This window comes from Schistocerca piceifrons, chromosome 2 (assembly GCF_021461385.2).
Source record: "Schistocerca piceifrons isolate TAMUIC-IGC-003096 chromosome 2, iqSchPice1.1, whole genome shotgun sequence".
NCBI classification, from domain to species: Eukaryota; Metazoa; Arthropoda; class Insecta; order Orthoptera; family Acrididae; genus Schistocerca; species Schistocerca piceifrons.
This window is the reverse complement of record NC_060139.1, coordinates 631410266-631427691: the sequence shown is the minus strand read 5'-3', so window position 1 is coordinate 631427691 and position 17426 is coordinate 631410266. Positions and strand designations below refer to the sequence as shown.

The 17426-nt window shown below is 40.4% G+C and overlaps 1 protein-coding gene across 2 annotated transcripts in view; it reads right to left on the bottom strand.

Moving 5' to 3' along the window:
- Nucleotides 1–17426, bottom strand: part of LOC124777687 (nucleoprotein TPR-like) — a 291125-nt gene that overhangs the window by 75910 nt on the left and 197789 nt on the right. For both annotated transcript variants that reach the window (XM_047253163.1, XM_047253164.1), the window contains exons 26-28: nt 14770–15061; nt 8186–8680; nt 1151–1327 (exon numbers count right to left, since the gene is read on the bottom strand). In XM_047253163.1, the coding sequence (XP_047109119.1) occupies nt 1151–1327; nt 8186–8680; nt 14770–15061 (964 nt within the window). The remainder of the gene's footprint in view (nt 1–1150; nt 1328–8185; nt 8681–14769; nt 15062–17426) is intronic.

Genomic DNA, 17426 nt, shown 5'->3' with positions numbered 1-17426 from the left:
GTGGAAAAAATTTCCAGGATTTGTTCTAAAACTGAAGTGTATAAATTTATATGTAAACAAAATAATTTCGAAAAACAATAAAATGATTTATACTAAAAAATCATATTCTTTCACGGATTCTGTAAAGACTTAAAAGGCAACTCTCATACCTCTGTGTTTGCTAACTCAGAATGAAGGACCGAAACTTGCAGCACCTGTAAAGCTGCAAAGAAATGCTCAATTTCCACATGTCAATAAGTCATTTGTAGATTTCACTGAATCACTAACAACTCTTCCCAGTTATGCATCATTTATTTGCATAAAGTGCTCAATATAGGTGTTATTAGCACTGATTGGAGAATTCATATAAATGGTATTCACACCCTCCAATGTGCACACGTGTCACAGTAAGATTTCACAAGATGCTGTTAACACCTTGCTCACAAAAAAGCTTCGTACTGTCTTGATGCAACCCTTTGTATTGGGAGTTGTGCAGAACACAAGCTACACATTTATTTTCTTATGGCATTTACTTCAATTAAAGTACAGGTATGTTCATGGAACTGAAGGCTCCATGCAATATGGGAATTCAATGGCTGAGTTCATCATGTAATGGACCTTATATTATGCTTAAATACTGTCATTAGCACTGAGCAATGAATTTACAAATTAGGAGTACACAACATCATGCCTCATTGTGAACAAATAGTTCTTATCACCAAATGTCTAACAAACTTACAAGAGTGTTTCATCACGCAACAGAATCCATTCTCAAGCAAATATTACAACTGAGAGGAGTAATATATACGGTATGATCATGTTGGCAGTGCAACATCTTCACCAACACAATTCATTTCTCTGTACAAGGCTTACATTGTTAGGCAAATAACAGCTAATAAATTGTTGAGTCTGTTACAGTGTTACACACAAAGACAGAGCTAGCATCCAGTAAAAAAATTTAACTATTAATCTGATATGACCAATAAACCCCGAAATAACTTACATCAGAAGAGCTTCACCAGTTATCAAAGTAGTCTCATGAAAAAGTTACACCATCAGGTCAAGTTAAATCCCATTCTCCTAATTAAGAACTGCTATTACTATTACTTGACTGAAAGTGAATAGCGTAAGAGAGTTTTTACAGCTCAATGTTTAACGACACAAAACTAACCCCTTCATCAGCCATTCCTTCTTCGTCTTCTACATCTCCCCCTGAAATTGCAGTGTCATCTTCATGGTCATGCTGTGAAGATGTGGGAACCTGGTACTCTACCTCAAGACCAGAATCAGATGTCACTTGTTGGAACATGTCCTGGGAGGCTGAGTCAACAGTTCTTGTACGTTTTGCCTGGAGAAAATTAAAGAAAAATACTATAACAAAAATGACACACCAAGAAAATTTAAAACAACAGTAAAGTCATACAAATGAGTCACTGAAAGAATAAAAAGAGGATATAAAAGATGGCAGCTAAGATAAATCACATTCTGGTAATAAATTGATATATTTGGGATTCAAATGAGAATAGAAACTGTATTCCACATCTTTGAATATGTTCCCAAACTGAATATGTTCCCCTCCTTTCACAATGGCCTTCACCTTTTCATATTCTGCCAGTCCCTGGTCCTCACAAACCTGGTACTGCAGAAACACATCTCCATGGCATAGGCATCCCAGAATCACGTCTGCTCCCTCTGCAAGATACTACTACTACTACTACTACTACTACTACTACTATGCAGTCCCTGCTCCATATATCACATCTCTGAAATTGAGACCCTTGCTCTCCAGCACCTGGAGGAGCAATTCCAGGTGTCACCTCCGTAAGTTATCCAACCTCCTAACATCCTACTGCTGCCTCACGGCACCACTATCCAACTCTTAAGCTAACCACGGAGTTCCTCATCGTCCATTTCTCATAGCCCCTAATCCCTGCCTAACTGACCTCTAATGGAAGCACTTCTCTGCCACCAATCCCTCCCATCAAAACCAACCTAATTCCAACACTTAACCCTGCCTCCCCCAGTTCATACCACCATCCAACCGTGAGCTGCCCACCTCCCCAACTAACCACCCAGTGGTCACCTACCAAGACTTCCATACCTCCAACTTAGCCTCACCACCCTTCCCCATGCCCATTCCTCGGAAAACCAACCTTTCAGCAGGAGAAAGAATAGCCACACACAACCTCAATTATAATTCTTGACCTAATCATCCTACCTGGAGACAAACGTTCCACCACTTTGTTATGAACTGTAATGACTAACTGGCAGAAGGCCTCCGCCTATTATCTGATTCCTCCACCAACAAACTCTGTCAGAGTGATCCCATCCCAGAAGTCCAACACAACCTACAGTCGCTGCTTAAAAATTTGGGTCCCTCCCAGAAACTCCCCCCGAATTCATTTCCCTCCTCACCCCTATGACACCCGACACCCTCACATACCAACCTTCTACATGCTCCCCAAAATCCACAAACCCAACAATGCTGGATGCCCCATTGTGGCTGATCATTGTGCCCCCATTGAAAGAATTCCAGTCCTCATTGACCAACACCTACAACCAATTGTCCATAATCTAGCCTCCCACACCAAAGATACCAATCAATTCCTTCACTGACTCTCCATCATCCCACCGCTTTGCTTCATAGATCCCTACTCGTCACTCTTGGCACCACCTCCCTATACACCAACATCTATCATGCCCATGGTCTTACCGGTATTGAACATTGTCTTTCCCAATGTTCTTCAGACTCCAAACCCACAACCTCATTCCCCATATACCTTATTAACTTTATCCTAACCAATGAATACTTCTCCTTTTACAGGAAAGTTTAGGAACAAATCCACAGCACAGCCGTATGCACCCACATGGCTCCCCCCTATGCCAACCGGTTTGTAGGCCATCTGGAGGAGACCTTTCTAGCCTCCCAAAATGCCAAATCCTTAGTCTGGTTCAGGTTCACTGATGATATCTTCATGATCTGGACTCAGGCCCAAGACATCTTATCTTCATTCCTTCACAACATTAACACATTCTCTCCCATCCACTGCACCTGGTCCTCCTCAACCTAGACCACCTCTCTGATGGCTCCACCCACACCTCTGTACACATTAAACCCACCAACCTCCAACAGTACCTGTATTTTGACAGCTGTTTCACAACAAAAAGTCCATTCGATTTCACCTAGCCACCTGGGAACAGCATATCTGCAGTGACAAGAACTATCTTGTTCAGTAAGCTGAGGGTCTCACCAAGGCCTTCACAGACAGGCACTATCCTCCAGACCTAGTCTGCAAACTGATCTCTAGTGCCATTTCCACTCTCACCTCTAATCCTCCCACCAACCCAAGAACCAGCCACAAAGGAGTGTCCCCTTCATCACCCAGTACCACCTAGGACTGGAAAAACTGAACCACATACTTCACCAGGGCTTTGATTACCTATCATCATGAACTGAAATGACTGACATCCTACTTGAGATCTTTCCCACCATTCCTAAAGTGGTGTTCCATTGCCCACCCAACCTCCCCAACATCCTAGTCCATCCCTATTCCACTCCCAATCCACAATGATCACATCCCTGTGATGCAAGATCTGCCCAATCCACCCACCCAGCAATTCTTATTCCAGTCCTGTTATGGGTTTATCCCTCCTCATCAGGGATCTGGCCACCTGTTAAAGCAGCCATGTCATTTACCAGCTCTGCTTTTTACATTGGTATGACTACCAACCAGCTGTACACCAGAATGAATGGCCACTGCCAAACTGTGGCCATGAGCAAAGTAGACCACCCTGTGGAACAACATGGAGATGAGCATAACAAGCTTGATTTCAATGGCTGCTTCACTACCCAAACCAAACAGATCCTTCCCTCCACAACCAGCTTTTCTGAACTGCACAGATGGGAGTTGTACAATAAATTCTACACTCTCGTAATTATCCAGGCCTCTATCTGTGGTAACAAACTGTCCCCACGCCCTTCCACCCAATAGTTCCCACTGCCTAAATCCTATCATCTCCTCCCCATTCTCATCTCCCACCCTCCTGGTTTGCCGCCCTCTGCCAATTCACCTGCCCGTCTTTCCCAGAGGGGAGTTTTGGAAAGATCTCTGATCTGCAGCAACATTTATGCTGCATATTTTCATATAATGATGCAGGGCATATTTTTGTATTCGTAATACGAAAGTATGGATTCATAACAGCACATTAGTTTCCGAAGCATTGAAATTGAGATTGAAATGTGCTTTTGTAAGCCAGTCATAGCTCATGACATGTGATCCCGCCTGCCAATGACAGCAGATATTCAAAGCACAGGACACGTGACGTAGTCAGCCAATAGCAACATCACTGTTAAGTAGTGAGAACACAAACAGGAAAAGTTAATGGTTTAAATTAATGCATGTAGTGTAGCTACACAAAAAGTTAAGCTCTCACATAAGATATTGGTCTTGAAGATTAATAAGCTACAAGAAAAGCTAAGCTTTTATATGTAATATTGGTCGTTTTTTTGCGTGTTACACTTTAAGAAAAATCACACAAATGTGCCACTAAAATTTTAAATAATGACATTTATGTCTGGTTTTCTGGGCTCAAAATTCTTCTAAGTGCAAGTCCTCAATGTGTTAAGTTTTAAATGAGAGTCAAATGCCCTATGATTCAAGAAATTCATTGCACATTTGCACACATAGCATAATTCATCTTATGTAAAAGGAAATTTACTCTGAAACTAACGCTTTTCAAAGCACAAAAGAACCATCTGCCATATTTCCCCGCGACCTGTTGGAAATGGCTTCATTTCAGCTGTTGCCACAGGGCGCCAGAAAACATGCGTTACTGCGCGTGGGCAGTTACGATGATGTGGGAAGCCCGTATGTTTGTACATATATAGTATTAAGAGATCTTACATGATGTCATAAAAGAAATATGATACTCCAAGAGCATCGGAATTTTGCAAACCATACTAGAATTTGGCTTAAAGTGCAAGTGCATATGTGCAGATTCACAATGAAGTAGGCCCCAACCTGATATAAAGCTTTTCAGTGCTGTTTCGGAATGCAAATTTTCTTGGAGTACCAGTACTGTATTATCTCGTGTTTGGTTCTTTTTTATGGCATAATGTCATATGTGCCAGAAGATGAATATGTGCAACTGAAATTCAGTGAACAATTGAAACTAGCCAATACTGCAGAATTTAACACTTTATTTCTAATAAATTGACTGCCTCGGAGGAAAGATTAATGAAAGTGACATTTATTTAGCAAACTGACAAAAATAGCTTCACTTCTCTGTAAGATGACTGACTGCCAGAAACATGGTAATAAAACAAAATCAAAAAACACACTAGTAACATATGTTAGCCTTCTGTAATTATGTGAATCTATTTTAATTAACTTGATTGCACTCAATCATAGACATCCGCTTTGCTTTCATTTCATGCGAGAAGTGTAAATGAAGAGGAGACAGCAAAATCAGTAAATGTAAACATGGCTTACTTGGAGACTAACCCCCTACCCACTACATCCCAGACCTCTATGCACATGCACAAAGCTGGTAGCTTGGGTATGCCAGGAAAATTTTCCGGGTAGCGTCTGGCTGCTTGTTGCTACTGCTGATACAACTAACAGCCATACTTCAAGTAGCCAGAAGCGAGAGAAAGTACTGCCCATATGCAACTCAACTGCGTATGGGCGTGAACCTGTGGGCAACTGCTCAAACGAACTTATTGTAAACAGTTGTGACATCACACTCATTGGCAGCAGTTTCTTGTTTTCCATAGTCTTCATCCTAACGCCTTTGGCACATTTTGCTGTTTATCAGTTCTTACCAGTCAAAATTACAAAAATGTAACTGAAGACTAAAACAATGAAAAATTCCCAGAATTCTAAAAAATACAGAGTTCTAAAAAATACAGAGTTTTTCCCAGTTTTCTCCCAATGAAAAAAATTTCTGGGTTTTTCCCCGATTTCCCAGTAGTCCTGGAGCATATACACCCTGTGTAAATAACATGTCTGTTTTCCCAACCAACAGCTGAATACAAAGTATCAATGCTAAGAATAAGAATGATCTGCAAGAAGACCAAAATTACTTACCTTGGCCCAAAAAGGGGTCCAATATTCAGGTATGCACATTTTCAATAAATTGCCAGGAAGCATTACAAACTTGGTTTCACATAAAGCATAGTTCAAACAAAGTTTGAAATACTTTTTGGTACACAACTCCTCCTATTCAACAGGTGAATAACATAAAAGGTACTGTTAGACCAACTTCAATAAAAACATATTTTAGATTTCGTTCCGGCAGCACTTGGTCACAACCGCCATGATTAGGTATTTTGTGTATGATAAATTTATTAAAAGCACATAACTATGTTTTGTTTTGACAATGTATTAATTCTGTCAATATTAGCAGTACCAGTTTACTGTAATGTATTCACATATCTTGACTATCTCCTGACAAATGCTCAAGGAAGCGAGCATCATATCCTAATTTTTCTTTTTCTTTTCTTTTTTTTTATGTTATACTTCATAACATGGTCCACATCCAAAGACTCATCTTATTTTTGGGTCTATGAAATTAAAACTGAATTTAATCTAATCTGCTATATCCACTGTTACCTACCAATCTTCCCTTTCAATTTCAAAAGCAATGTTTATCATGATCTCATTCACAGTATAAATCACATTTTCAGAACCATTCAGCTCTTATGTCAAAAAACAGATCTCTTAACTATTTGATTATATAGGGTGTAACAAAAATGTTTGGCACAAACTGCAGGACACATTCCTCACACATAGGCGAAGAAATTATGTTGTATGAACGTGGATCTGGAAAAGGTTTGTTTCCATGTTACAACTCAAGGCAGTTTTATTTACAAAATTTCATTTTCTCCAACTCATTAATCACGGGAAAAAACACACGAACAGAACATACCAGCATACCAGGTGCAACTCTTTCTCACAGGAGATGTTCAATATGCCCTTTGTGGGCATTGACACATGTATCAATCTGCCATCATAGTGAATCTCTGGTGTGCTGATGTATCCCTGAAGTATTGTGTATGGTGTATGGTTTCGCAGCCTTCCATAATACGGGCACAGGCAATGAGTCCACCTCTACTTATCAATGTGTCATCTCTCCTGGTGCACACTTTGAGCACAAGCGCCACTGCCATCAGCTAATCCATACATCGAACGGGCATCTGCAACCTCCGCATTTCTGTGCACTGTCATTGCATAAGTCACATCTCTGATTAACTCTATGGAGTAATCCATGTGCTTGCAAAGGCTGTACCGAGTACTGGAACAGCTGATGTTACCTGTTACGTAGCTTGGCAACAGGACATGTAAAACGAAACACTGGCATTGCACAATGTAACCAGACATAACCACGACTGTGGGGTCCCCACGATTCTAATGTTTTGTTCTTATGTGTCCCTTGATTAACGAGTTGGAGAAAATAAGCTGTAACATGGAAACAAAGTGTTTCCCTACCCACCTTCATATAACATAATTTCTTTGCCTATGTGTGAGGAATGTGTCCAGCAATTTGTGTCATAAATTTTTGTTACACTCTGTATAATTTCTTTCCCACAAACCTACTCAAACATTTTGTAAGCTCGTGTGGTCAGTATCTGCACAGCAAATCGAAGTAGTCAAATCTATTTACTGTGGATTGCGAGCTGACCAAATGTTATTTAGGTAACTATTCACTTATGTTCCTTTGTTGTGATACTGTTGCCAGGTGCATACATGCTGCAGTTTCATCTTTGTGGTGACGATCTCATGTTCCGCCTTCTCCTCAAAGCACACTGTTCCACTGTTGTATTCTAAGAGAGAGTAAAAATTCCTCACTTTTTTACTGGCTTGAATCCTAATGTAACACATGCATAATGAACTTAAGAAACTGGTACTATTATGGCAGATCATCAAATCATTACTCAAAATGAAACATTGTGGCTATTTAATCTGTTTTACAAATATTCTACCCCATGTGAAAAAACCAACTGTTTCAAGGGAACTGGCCAGTAATCTTGCAAGTGTTCACGTATACTGATATAAAAAGGACATACAAGAGTGTCAAAGTGTTAAAGTGTGTAAATCGGTAAGCAGAAGTGTAAGGAGGGCCTCAAAAACAAGTAAAATTTAATGAATTTACTATAGAAAGTGTCAAAGATTGAAACAGAACTTCCTCAGTGATAATTACTAACCTGTAAGGGTGATGCTTTATCATCATCACTTGCGGCATTGTCAGTATCTTCACGCTGGCGCTTGTGACCAGCCTGTGACGTGCTAACTGTAGCAATAGCTGCACTACTGCTGCTGCTGCTGCTGCTGCTGCTAGCTTGGCTCGATGCTGAGACAGAAGGTGTTTGTTCAGGGCCAGGGGCAGGTGATGTTGCAGTTGCTGGCATTTCGACACGAGGGAGAACCATAGCAACAGCCTGCTGCTGTGAGCCTGTTGGCTGTTGCTGTGCTGACTGTTGCTGGTGGTGTTGTGGCTGTTGCTGCTGCTGTTGCACCTGTTGCTGCTGTTGTGGTTGTGACTGCTGGACCTGTGGTGGAGCTGGTAACAATGTCTGCTGCTGTTGTACTGCTTGCTCTTGTTCCTTCTGCTGCTGCTGTTGCTGATGCTGCTGCTGTGGTTGAGCTGGTTGTTCATTTGATGGCTCCTCCTGAATTTCTGCAGCTTCAGCTTCAGTTGTCTGAAAGTCAAGGACAGATAATTAACTTCGATGTTTTTAATGTCCATTATTTATGTATAAGGAAATTAAAATAAACTATATCTTCCTTTAACATTGTGGCTCTAATTTTGAACAGTAGAAATGCAAAGATGTATTAAGCTATGAGTAAAACCAGATCTTCTGTTATGGAATCTCAGTGCTTAAGATAAGAGCAAAATCTCTAACTGACTTGTGGGAAAGGAATAAATACATCACCTTGCAATATTTTTCACCAGCATTAGAAAGCTGACTGTCACGAAACAATTACCCAATATTTTTAAATATGAGGGCAATCCGAAAATAGCTGGGATCTTAATGCTGCACATCATGTACCTATAGTACCAGCTTGCACTGCCAGAGGGCTGTTGTAGGACCTCTTCTGAGGCTTTCCATCAGGCAGTGTGACCCAACACTGACTAGTCTGTTTTTTGACAGTTTTGTAACTGGGGGGTACAGTGCAGAAATGACATGAAAAAATGGCTACTTCTTACAAGCAATGTGTGGCTGTCAAATTTTGTTTTTTACTCTGTAAGAATGCAGTGGAAGCTATTCTGATGATGCAAACACCTTATAAAGAACAAAAACTCATGTGTACCAGTGGTTTTCTTAGTTTAAGAAAAAGGGAGAAATGACCACTGAAGATCAGCCCTACTCCAGTTGTCCCTCAACTGCTCGGAGCGAGGACACTATAGGCAAAATATGTGATCTGATCAGTGAAAACTGATGCAGGGCATACGACCAACTCTCAGACTTACCCAGGTTGTCCTGGAGCTTAATTCAACACATTTTGACCATTGGCAGCACAGTTCATGCTGAAACTTCTCACCAGAGATCAAAGGGATAATCGCATTCAAGCCTGTCATGAAATGAAGGATGCATTCTAAGACAATCCAACTTTTTTTTCAACAAAAATAATCCATTGCTATGGATATGATCCAGAAATTAAACAACACTCTACTCAATGGAAGTCAACTGACTCACCTCATCCAAAAAAAGCTCTGCTGATGAAATTGAATGTGAAGACGGAACTGATCTGTTTTTCTGACATCAAAGGGATCATACATCCAGAATTTGTCCCCCAAGACCAGACAGTAAATCAACAATTATATTTGGAAGTTATGGAAAGGTTGTGCAGAAGTTTGGCGTGAAAACATCTGGTTTTGTGGAATTCTGGTGACTGGGTCCTGCATCAAGACAACACTCTTGTAAACATGGTTCTCAATGTTCACAAGTTATTTATAGCTGGAACTGGATATGCCCATGTTATAATCTAACACTAAAAGTGGCAGATAACACACAAACTTAGAAAGATTATGTCAGTCATGCCCATTCACCTGAGGACTGACCCAAAAAACTGTAAAATGCGGGGCAGAAAAGTGTAAAATACAGGAATCACGGGAAATACAAGCAAAATGAGTGAATTACTCTTACTGTCATTCAATTTATATAATGATAATCACGAGGACAGTGGCTGAATGCTGACTGACACACACACACACACACACACACACACACACACACACACACACACACACACAAATGAATGTGCAGGTTTCCTTTCCCTCTTCATTCTGATCACGTCCAATGGTGTAAATAAAACACTGAAGCAAAAGTCATTCATGAAATCACTTTACAAAGATATTCGTGGTCTGATGTGAGACTTATCATTGATAATCATCACAAAATTACAGTGAATAAAACTTGAACACAATACTGGTTAAAACACTAATATACAGCTTGGTGCTGACAAAGAGGTCACTCTGTTCAGAGACAGCATGGGTAGAAATAGAGCAGACACTGTCATCATGTTATAGAGGTATTTGAGGAGGATTATTTATGTCTGACATCAGGTCATACCAACTTAAGAATACGTGCCTAGTCCAGATTAGCATTTTTCATGCAGAAGTAACAGTGATTCATGAAAGCCCATTACAGAAATGGCCATCTTCAAAAGTGGTGTCTATTTGTGTAAATAACTGTGAAATTAAATTAAAGTAGTCTAAAACAACGCAATGTGCAGAAGGAAGGTTGGTACTAGACTCACTATCATCAGATAGTGATTATGATTAAGACAGTGACTCGGCATATTTTCCCAAGCCTCCTAACACTGCAAACCTGTAATACAGGGGGCCGCGACCCAACACACTAACAATGATGGTCTTGCTTAGCAGGCTAATGCTGTGTTACATGATTAATAACTTTACAAATAGTCTGTGCTTTCTGCTTTGTTCCAAGCCCGATTTTGAGCAGGAATACAATGCGCTTTCTGCAGAAACCTGTGTGGAAATCAATGTTAAAGGTTGTGATAATGTCACAGGAAACTTAAAATGCGGGAAGTGTTGTAACACAGAATTGCTAATGATGGGAAAGCATTGTATTAACCCCTCAAGCGAATGTCCGCACTGGCAGCATCCCGACCATGTACTCGCCAGTTGCAGTCTCTTAGGTAAAACTGTATTTCTCTGCCATCTGTTGACGACAGCTGATACTACTTCATCAGCTAACTACAGACATATCTGTGCTGCTCTGCTTCAAAGATCTTTGTCATGAAGTGAGGCAGTCGGGAGAAATAACGTGTTATATCTTACAGTCCAAGCGACACTCTCGAATGTAAAACGATGCAGCCAAACACTTCGCGTAGTATTACTTCAGAGCAAATTCTGGCAATTCTCAATGAACCGACGAATGGTTTAGACAGTATAAATGACAGCGGTAATGATCTAGATGTTGACAATGAAAGTGATTTTGACTGTTTGGAAGAAACACCCAAAAGAAGTGGAGAAGAAACGGCGGATAGTGATGATGATATCGAACAAGGTGCACCAATGAAACGTGCACGGAATGAAGAAGACTGGAAATGACAAGAAGTTGACAGCTCTTATGTCTCTCTGAAAACACCAATTGTTGGTAAATGTGGACCTGTGATACAGGTGAATTCTGCAGCTGAAGAGTTCAAGCTGTATTTCGGGGAAACTATCGTAGAAACAACCGTGTGTGAAACTAACCATTATGGTGAAACTAACCATTATGCTGCAGATTATATACAAAAACAGACTGTTCTACAACCTTGTTCTAGGCTACGTAACTGGGTAGATGCTGACAAAGATGAGCTTTGTGTGTTTTTCACACTGCAGATGTTGATGGGAATTATTCAGAAGCCATCCATAAAGTCTTATTTCAGTAAGCATCCGTTTTTGAACACGCCGATTTTTTACCAGAGTATGCAACAAGACAGGTTTGAGCTACTTTGCAGATTCCTTCACTTTGTAAACAATGAAGAACTGAATACATTTGAAGGCAATAAGAGATTGTTCAAGTTGGGTTCTGTCATTCAGCACTTGAATGATACATTTAGAAATACATACAACATGGGAGAAAACATTTCTGTTGATGAATCTCCAACATTACGGAAAGGAAGGCTGGCAATAAAAACATATCTGCCTCTAAAATCAGCGAAGTTTGGCATAAAGTCCTATGAGATCTGCGAATCTTCCACAGGTTATTTATGGTAATTTATTATTTATGCAGGAAGTTCCACAGAAATAGAAACGAAATTTCTTTCTGCAGATGCCATGAAAACCAGTCAGATTGTAGTGAAGCTTGTTGATCCTCTTTTCAACTTAGGCCATATGCTCTGGATGGACAATTGTTATAATAGTGTCCTTTTGTGCCACTTCCTGAAGGAAAGAGGTATGAATGTAGCTGGCACACTTCAACTGAATTGGAAGAATATACCTGGTGCCTTGAGACATGCAAAACTCAAGAAACGTGAACTCGTAGCATATCATTCACACAGCGTAATGGTAATGAAATGGATGGATAAAAAGCAGGTTGCCTTTATTTCTACATTTCATAATGATGCAGTTGTTACGGCAACCAAAAGGGGCAACGAGATAAGAAAGCCTCAATGCATAAAACAGTACAATAGTTTTACGGGTAGTGTAGATTTGAAGGATCAGAAACTACAACCTTTTCTCATGGAAAGGAAGAAAGGTGTGAAGTGGTATATGAAAATGTTTAGAAGGCTGATGAATGTTGCAGTGCACAATGCTTTTATTGTTTACAATGCTAGCAAAAAAAAAACAACGGAAGAAACGCATCTAAATTTCAGGCTTTTGCTCATAACACAATTGCTGGAAATTCACGGGAAGAATGTAACTTCACCTTGATGTGGGCGACCTTCAAAAACTCCTGTGCCTGAACAGATCACAGCAAGACATTTTATTGAGAAGATCTCACCCACAGAGAAGAAGAGTAAGCCTACAAAGAGATGTGCAGTCTGCTGCAAGAAGACAGGGAAATGTAAGGAAACATCATTCTGGTGCAAGGACTGTGGTGTAGGACTGTTTTGAAGATTGTTTCAAAATATACCACACTCAAAATTCATTTTAAGTGACAATGTATGTTTTAATCGTAATAAATATGTATTAATACCAATTCCTGAAATTTTGGTAACATTTGAACAAGTAATTCCCATCCTAGAGCAATTTCACTGAAACACTGCATTCTGGGGCCAGGCAGCCATATAAACTACTGCCAGTAGGCTAGGCATGCGCCCGGAAACTACCGGCTTGAGGGGTTAAGAGAATAGGACTCCTGTTAGGACCAACAAAAATGTATGGAAAAAAAACATAAAATGTAGGAAAATAAAAATGAGGGTTTCACTGTATATTCAAATGCTCATTAAATGTGATATTAAGGCTGAAATACTGAATTCTGTCTTCCAAAGCAGCTTCATTTATGAACAGCAAAGCATACTACCCACATTTGATCTCACAGACACAAAAAAGATAAGACATAGAAATACATGAGAGAGAATTTGAAACAGCTCTAGCAACTAAGGAAAGGAAAGGCCACAGAACAAGATGCCTGTTTGACACTTTGTTGAATATGCAGAGGCACTAGCTCTCTTCCTGTATTAGTTTACTGCAGGTGGCAGGAAAATTGTGGAGAGCTGTGTGATTGGAATAAGCACAGGTCATTCCAATATAAAAGTAGGATTGAAAGACCAATACACAGAACTATACACAAATTTTACTAACACAACAGTCCTTTTGTGGAAGTCAACATTATTGCTGCAAATACCGATAGCATGAAACCCAGTTTGCTATGTTCATTCACGAGATCCAGGAAACAATATATAGAGGAACTCAAGTTGATGACACATTTTTCTAATTATGGAAAGCCTTCGATACAGTTCTGCCCAATTCCAATTGAATAGTAAACAAACTAAGTGCATATGGAATAGCAGAACCGATATGTGACTGTATTGAAGAATTCTTTGAGTACAGAACTGAATATATTGTTCTTCATGGTGAGGCATCACCAGGAGTTAAAGAAACATCTGGCTTATCTCCAGATAATTGTAATACGGATGCTGCTGTTCACAGTTTATATGAATGGCCTGGTGTTTAAGTGCAAAGCAAAATAAGGCTGACCTTACATGGCACATATGTACACTGTGAGGTGCTACCATCAGATACTTGCTACAAAAGGCAGAGATATGTGGCAAAAACTAAAAGCTGTAAATCATCAATTCATCAGTAGTGAAATTAGAAATCTGGAGTACTGGTTTGGTGTGGTGTCCCTGAGCAGTGCTACCATAAATGTGACAATTGAAGCACCACACTGCCATTAACGTTTACAAAAGAGTAGAGCTTGGCAGCACTTACACTTATTCAGTTTGGGGGGACAAGTTTAAAATGAATTACTGTCTGAAATGTTCATTATGGTTGAAGTGTGTGTATGTCTCCATGCTGTGTATTTGTAAGTACTGGGTAATACTATTCTTATGTACAAATTACGGGTAGTACAGTAATTTCCTTTTCACATATACTGTTACACCATGCTGGCATGCCACATAAGTTAGTCCACTTAAAGTCATTGCATGTGCAGAAGTAACTGTGTAAGCTGCTGATAAACAGAACATTGAAACTGAATTGAAGAAATAAAATCACCACTAATTACTGGATTAAATACTGACACTGCTATAAAGGTAAGTAACTTGCCATGATTGTGATGCTCAATTCTAGCTCCCAATAATCACAAATAATACTGGCATTAGTAAATACCTCTGAAGACTCAGCAGAGCTGAGACCAGTGATTGTTGGTGTAACAGTCGCCTGGCGCACTGTCTGTTGTCCACTGCTGCTACTGCTGCTTGCTGTGGCAATAGGCATCGCGGTGCTTGTGGCAGGCATATATTCTGTGTGACTGGAAGTGGGTACTGATGTCTCCCCAGTACCACTACTATGTACAGCTTGCTGCTGTTGCTGCTGCTGCTGCTGTGTCTGCTGAGTGGGCATCGGAGTCAATATCACTTGTCCCTGCACCACTTGGCTCTGTCCTTGCTGCTGCTGATTACTGCTTAGGAAAGGGAGAGTGACTGGATATAATATGACCATTCAAATAGATAATTTCTGCTTTTATTCCCCATACAACATGTTATCATCTTATCACAAAAAATGCATATATTTGTTGTTTTTAAGTGTTTTACATAATCTATTGAACAAAATGTCATTCTTACTTCTAATAAGGGAAACTTCCCATTGCACCCTACTCAGAGTTAGTGGTAAGACAACTCTGTGGACAGTCCATCAAAAACTGAATATAAATCAAGAATTGAAATAGGCAGAAGGTTACTGAACTGTGAAAAAAGAAGCAAAATTGAAACAGTAAATGGTCTAAGCTCAAGATGTGCAACATCAATCGACCTTGAATAGCCACAGCATAGTGGTTATGTGGTTACAATGTTGGACAGCAAAGGGGGGGGAGATCCATGTTCAAATCTCCCTCATGCCTTCCCCTTTTTCTCTCCACAAAATTATGAACTGATCATGCGGTCATTGAGGTGTCCGCTCGCTGCATTTAAATTTGTGTCTGTGTTGCTGTAAAGCCCATCTGCAACAGCTGGGTGTAAGGAAGGGACCTCTAGACATACCTAACTCCTATTTGTTTTTCACAAGCACCGCATGTTATGACCCTTACATTCCATTTTTGAACTTTTGACTCTTGAATTCCTTTGTTGAAACATAGTTCATACCCCTTTATTTGTGCTTTCATTTCTATGAGAGGTCTATGCAGCAGCCCACCTGCTCTCGCTGTTCATCACATTTAGTTGTGACAGTAATATATTCTTACCACATGACTCATATCCTACAATCAAGGTATAGTACAACAATTGGCAAGACTATAGAAGCAGAACACACACATTAATGACCGGATGATCGCTTCACAGTTTAGGTTATTGATAACTTAATACCAGTGTCTGAGTAATTTGTACAGCACTAAAGATGATCACTATGTGATCGAAAATCGATTCTGCTATCAATAAAACATCAATATTACGGCCAACGCTGACCTTCCTTTTAATTTAACATATATGGTTGTTGCGCACACAGCGCTCCATGGAGTTGCCAACCTTTTATGGGCGATGCATAGTCAGCACAACACAATGGCATCTTTCGAAGAGGCTTGGAAAGATGTATGCCACACCTCAGTGGACCCTTTAATCACTGTCTTTTGGGTCATAGTAGCCTGCTATTGCAGTTCCCAGAGCCTCAAAATATTGCACTGAAGTTGTAATCATAAGTTGGTGCCTGGTATTCTGACGTCCAGATAATCTCATGTAGTTGCATCTTTATAGATGATTGGCGAGTTCATTTCCTGGAATGCCTATGTGGCTCAGTGTCCAGCTGTGGAGATCAACCAGAAGGTCCTGAATGCTGGCAATGAAGATATTTTTTGAGGTAGCACAGGGATATGCCTATTAAGCAACTCATGGAATTTTTAAAGATCAGAAAGTTTGTCGTGGCCAGGGATTTGACATACCGCAAAGCCTGAGATATGACAACTAACTTTGTAGTGTATACACTGTAGGCATTCGGCAGAGTGTGCTTCTCATGTCTCCTTTAATGTGCGAAAGTGTAACCAACCCTGTCGTTGACCTTAGATCCATCCCTGTAGATGCACACTGAATTAGAATAATCGTGGAGGATTGAAGGAAACAGGTTTCAGAGAAGGGTAGGTTCAGCATTCTTCTTGCGTCCACAAAAGAGGTCAATCCATTATCCCAGGACAGGCAGCAGACCATGGGAGGTGTCAAGAAGCAGCTCGAGGAATACAGAGTACAGAAGGTCCTTTGGTAGAGTATCGAGACAGATCCCAGCTGGTTTGACGAGTTTTGGGTGATGCGCAAACAGTCTTAACGGTCGGTTGACTAACAGAGTTGAGTGACAAGGGTAAGTAGGCACCTGACAGATTGTGATTGTGTAATTTGCCATACGCTGCTGTCATCTAACCTGCAGCAGCGGGACATTAGCTTCTGCCAGGAAGCTGTCAACAGGGCTTTTACAGAATGCCTCGTTGCTTGCTGCATGCCAGTGTGGTGAACAGGGTCCAGCAAGCTCAGTACAGACAGTACTGCCGACCCACAGGTAATACATCCATAATCCAAGCAGGATAAAATTGGCAGTTTGTAAAATCTCAGAGCAACTACACAGTTCACGCCCCACGAGGAGCTACTCAGAGAATGGAGAGCATTTAGCTTCTTCATGCAAGGCACCTTGAGCCAGCAGACATGTGCCAGGTAAGCTAGCTTGTTGTCAAATAAAATAGCAAAGAAATGAAAAGTTTCAATGACTTCAAGTAACTGGTCACCAAGATAAATTTCTGGGTGCTGGCAAATAATCTGGAGTTGGCAAAAATGCACAACTTAATTTTGCAGGAG